Source organism: Eutrema salsugineum, unplaced genomic scaffold (genome assembly GCF_000478725.1).
Source record: "Eutrema salsugineum unplaced genomic scaffold, Eutsalg1_0 scaffold_10, whole genome shotgun sequence".
Classification (NCBI taxonomy): Eukaryota; Viridiplantae; Streptophyta; class Magnoliopsida; order Brassicales; family Brassicaceae; genus Eutrema; species Eutrema salsugineum.
In genome coordinates this window covers 5358850-5364290 of record NW_006256908.1, presented here as the reverse complement: position 1 = coordinate 5364290, position 5441 = coordinate 5358850, and the positions used below count along the sequence as shown (strand labels likewise).

Below are 5441 nucleotides of genomic sequence, written 5' to 3'. Positions count from 1 at the left end.
GGTAGGCTCTGCCTCCTCAAAAATTATGGTAAGCTCTACCTCCTCAAAAAATATGGTAGGCTCTGCCTCATCAAATTATATGGAAGGCTCTGTCTCCTGTATTATTTTAAATTTCATGTTTTTATTATGTGTGAGAATTAATTTTTTATCATGTTTTCTCGTTAAGCAAATTTTAATACTGAACATTTGCTAAATTGATAAAATTATATACAGTTATAATGTCGAATTTGGCGAAGCTCGAAATTTCTGCCCTTGATGTATCTTGAAAAAATTATATGTCATGGGCAGTAGGTGCAAAAATGCATCTAAGAGGAAACGGGCTTCTCGATACCATCGATAATCGGAAACGATATCAGATGAGAAAAAGGCGAAAGCCATGATATTTTTGCTCCACCACATCGATAATAGCTTAAAAGAAGAATATATCACGAAAGAAAATCCTGCAGATCTTTGGCAATCTCTTAAAGATAGGTTTGATCACCAGAAATATGTGATCTTACCAAAAGCCAAACATGAGTGGTTAAACCTCCGGTTTCAGGATTACAAAAGTATTGGTGAATATAATTCCGCTATGTTCAGAATTACTTCCAGGATGATGTTATGTGGACAGGAGGTAAGTGATTTCGACATGATCGAAAGAACTCTCCAAACATTTCATCCTGGAAATGTAATCCTGCAACAACAATACCGGGCAAAAGGTTACACCACTTACTCGGAGTTGATGCAAGTCCTCCTTGTAGCTGAACAAAATAATCAGCTCGTGATGTTAAACTATCAAACTCGTCCAACTGGATCATCGCCATTCCCAGAAGCGAATGTTGCGTCATCCAGTCAAAATAATATAACCGAACGCGGATGCGGGCGCGGTCGAAACCGTTACTGCGGTCGCGGACGAGGTCGTGGACGAGGAAGACAAAATGATGTTGGTCGGGAAGCAAGAAAGCAAAAGGAAACTGCTTGTTACAGATGCGGCATGAAAAATCATTGGGCAAAAACATGTCGTACACCAAGACATTTAGCCGATCTGTATCGAGCATCACAAGATGCCAAAGAAAAGGATAAAGGAAAGAATTTTGAAACCAATTTCATCTCTGATGAAGCTGGAACTTCCTTTGATGGCATAAGTGATTATACTCATCTTGATATCGCTGATTTCCTAGTTGATCCAGAAGAATCAATGGAAACAAAACGATTAAGATCGATGTAATGTAAAGTCTTCTCGAAGAAGACAAGAAAAACCTATGTAATTTTAAATAAGAATGTAATATGTTTTTGTTAACAAGACAAGGTTTTTCTTAATATAAGTAACTTTAAAATTACGTTTAGGATTCTCTACTTTTTATTTCTATTCTCAGAACTCCCCCATGTCAATATAGTTCCATTTGAGATCAGAATATGACTTTTCCTAAAGAGAGTCCCAGTTTTCTGATTTTCATAGGAGAGATTGGGTGTATCCAAAGGAATAAGAAAACATGTAAGTGATGCATCTCCTTCCACGTTTAGGATTCTTTACTAGTACATTTAGAGTATGGCATGAAAGACTTGGCCATCCTTGATAAGTTATGATGCGAAGGATTGTGCAAAATTCGAATGGCCACCCATTGAAAAACCAAAAGATTTTTCAATCGAGAGAGTTTTCATGTCAGGCATGTTCTCAAGGAAAACTCATAACGAGGCCCTCGCCAGCCAAAGTTGGGAATGAATCTCCTGTATTCTTAGAGAGAATACATGGTGGTATATGTGGGCCGATTCACCCACCGTGCGGGCCATTTAGATATTTCATGGTATTAATTGACGCATCTACCAGATGGTCACATGTGTGTTTATTAACCACAAGAAATATGGCTTTCGCAAGATTCATTGCCCAAATAATCAGGTTGAGAGCGCAATTCCCTGATTATGCCATAAAGAAAGTCATGCTTGACAATGCTGGTGAATTCACTTCAGCAGCCTTTAATGACTACTGCATGTCATTAGGAATCGATGTTGAAAATCCGGTTCCACATGTTCATACACAAAATAGCATGGCTGAGTCTTTAATAAAAACGGTTGCAATTGATAGCAAGACCGTTAATATTGAGAATAAAACTCCCAATTACTGTATGGAGACATGCTATATTGCATGCTGGGGCATTGGTTCAGATGAGGCCAAGTGCATATAATGAATATTCCCCAATACAGTTAACATCTGGCAAGGAGCCAAATGTATCCCATCTCCGTATATTTGGATGTGCGGTCTATGTCCCAACAGCCCCGCCGCAAAGAACAAAAATGGGGCCACAAAGGAGATTGGGAATATATATCGGTTATACGTCACCAAGTATAATTAGATATCTTGAACCGGTAACTGGAGATATGTTTACGGCACGTTTTGCCGATTGCCACTTTGATGAAAATGAATTCCCAGCGTTGGGGGGAGGATCAAGAGAATCACCAAAGGATATCACATGGTGTACACAAACCTTGGCTTATCTCGATCCCCCTACCCATCAACGCAAAATGGAAGTTCAGAAAATCATACATTTGCAAAGGTTGGCAAACCAGTTACCTGATGCGTTCACAAATACGAGAAGAGTGACAAAATCATATATCCCCGCTGCTAATGCTCCATCAAAAATAAATGTTCCGGAACTAGTTATTGATGGGAATAAAGCAAATGAACCGCAGGTTCAGTTAAAGCGCGGGAGGCCGATGGGCTCGAAGGATAAAAATCCTCGAAAGAAAAAGAAATTGGGAGACAAGGTTCCAGAAGAACCGAATAAAGAAAAATGTTTTGAAGACATTGGTGAAAAGGTTACAAAAGAACCATATAAAGATATATGTCCTGAAGACATACATGAAGAGGTTCCAGAAGAACCAATTAAAGAAGTTCGTCTCGAAAACGAACATGATACTGAAAAGTATGAGATTTCCATTAACTTCGCCCAAAGTGGGACATTATGGGCTAGAAGCGAGATAAATGATACAAATGGAATATTCTCCTTTTCGGTATCTAAAGAAATTGAAAATGAAAATGATGATCTAGACCCAAGGTCCGTGTCAGAATGTCAGAAAAGGTCTGACTGGGAGAAATGGCAGATTGCCATGAAAAATGAATTAATCTCCCTGAATAAAAGAAATGTCTTTGGACCTATAGTCATTACACCAGAAGATGTAATGCCAGTCGGGTGCAAATGGGTCTTTGTGAGAAAAAGAAATGAGAAAAACGAGGTCACAAGATATAAAGCCCGACTTGTGGCACAAGTTTTTTTTCAAAGACCGGGAATTGATTATGAAGATACATATTCCCCGGTCATGGATGCAATCACATTCAGGTACTTAATGAGCCTAGTGGCATCTAAAAATCTAGAAATGTACCTTATGGATGTTGTGACTGCATATCTATATGGATCACTTGATAGTGATATATATATGAAAATACCAGAGGGAGTAAAGATCCCAGAAGGATCAAAGATGCCTGAAGCATCTAAAGACATATGTTCGGTCAAATTACAGCGATCACTTTATGGATTAAAACAATCTGGACGCATGTGGTATCATCGCTTAAGTGAATATTTGTTGAGTAAAGGATACATCAACAATGCGATATGCCCTTGCGTATTTATTAAAAAATCCTCGTCAGGATTTGTGATCATTGCTGTATATATTGATGACCTGGACATAATCGGAACTCAAAAGGAGATTGATGATGCACGAACTCACATGAAAGAAGAGTTCGAAATGAAAGATCTTGGAAAGACAAAATTTTGTCTAGGGCTCCAGATTGAGCATTTCCAAGATGAGATATTTGTGCATCAATCAAATTACACCAAAAGAGTGTTAAAACGCTTTAAAATGGATAAAGCAACTCCTTTGAGTACACCAATGGTCAATAGATCACTTGATATTAACAAGGATCCATTTCGACCTTGTGAAGATAACGAAAATGTATTAGGTCCTGAAGTACCTTATATGAGCGCTATCGGTGAGCTTATGTATCTTGCAAATTGTACTCGACCAGATATAGCTTTTGCTACTAATCTACTTGCAAGATATAGCTCATCTCCTACGCGCAGACATTGGAATGGGATAAAGCATATCTTTCGTTATCTCCAAGGTACGATTGATCTGGGTTTATTTTATCATAGAAACCCCGAAGTTGATCTAGTTGGTTTTGCAGATGCAGGATATTTATCAGATCCGCATAAAGCTCGATCGCAAACTGGATATGTTTTCACAATTGGTGGAACGGCGATCTCATGGCGTTCTCAAAAACAGACTTTGGTCGCCACTTCTTCAAATTATGCGGAAATCATTGCTCTTCATGAAGCATGTAGAGAATGCATATGGCTCAGATCCATGACTCAACATATACAAGGTGCAAGTGGAATAGTCATCGATACAGAACCAACAAAAGTATTTGAAGATAATGTTGCATGTGTCGCTCAACTAAAAGAAGACTATATCAAGAGCGACAGAACAAAATATATTCCTCCAAGATTTTTCTCTTACACTCAAGAACTCGAGAAAAATCAAGAAGTGGATATCCAATATATTCGCTCAAGTGACAATGCAGCAGATCTCTTTACAAAGGCGCTTCCTACTAGAGTATTCAGAAAGCATATTCAAAGTATCAGAATGCGTCATTTGCGGGATTTATGAAAAGAACGTTATATCCATCATTTTAGGGGGAAATTACGTTACTGTACTCTTTTTCTCTTATCATGGTTTTTATCCTATTAGATTTTTCCATGATAAGGTTTTTAACGAAACAGTACATAATACATTATTGGTGATGGATAATTAAGAGGGAGTATTATAAAGTGGATAATTATCCACATAACCGACTTTAGCAAAGTCGGTTTCTCCTCCCCTCCCTATAAATAGTCTTCCCCTCCATGTAAAAATTGTAACGAAAGAAGTAAAAAGAAGAACTTCTCTCTCACTTACTTTACTCATAGCTCTCAACTTCTAATATATAAAATAATATATATACACAAACACATATATACATATATCATTCTAGATAATATATAAAATCAACAAAAAATTAACCAAAGCTACTATGGAGTTAGCTCTCAGCACAAAATTAACTTTTTACTTTTGTTTTTCTTTTTTCAAAAATATCAGTGAATCCGTTGAAACCAAAAATATTGATGAAAATAATTATTCTCATGAAGGGGAGGGGGTAGGGAAAAATAAAATAAATGCAGATAAGATTTTCAGCCAAAATTAAAATCTGCATACACAAAAAAAAAACTAATAATAATAATTAGTTAATTACTAAGCAATTTACATATAAAGATCCATTAATTAATTATGCTGAAATAAACAAAACCACTCAAGGTAACTATAACTCAAACGTGCGATAAAAGTTACAAGTACGACCAAAAGGAAACAAAACGTATGTGAATTGATCTATCAAACTAAGATGATAAGAGAAAGTAGAAGAAAGCTGAATC

At 37.0% G+C, this 5441-nt stretch overlaps 1 protein-coding gene across 1 annotated transcript; it reads left to right on the top strand.

Moving 5' to 3' along the window:
- The first annotated feature begins 376 nt into the window (after nucleotides 1-376).
- On the top strand, nucleotides 377-1207 carry LOC112081556. Its single transcript, XM_024148318.1, has one exon. The coding sequence runs from the start codon at nucleotides 377-379 to the stop codon at nucleotides 1205-1207; it is 831 nt and encodes a 276-aa protein (XP_024004086.1).
- The last annotated feature ends 4234 nt before the right edge of the window (nucleotides 1208-5441 follow it).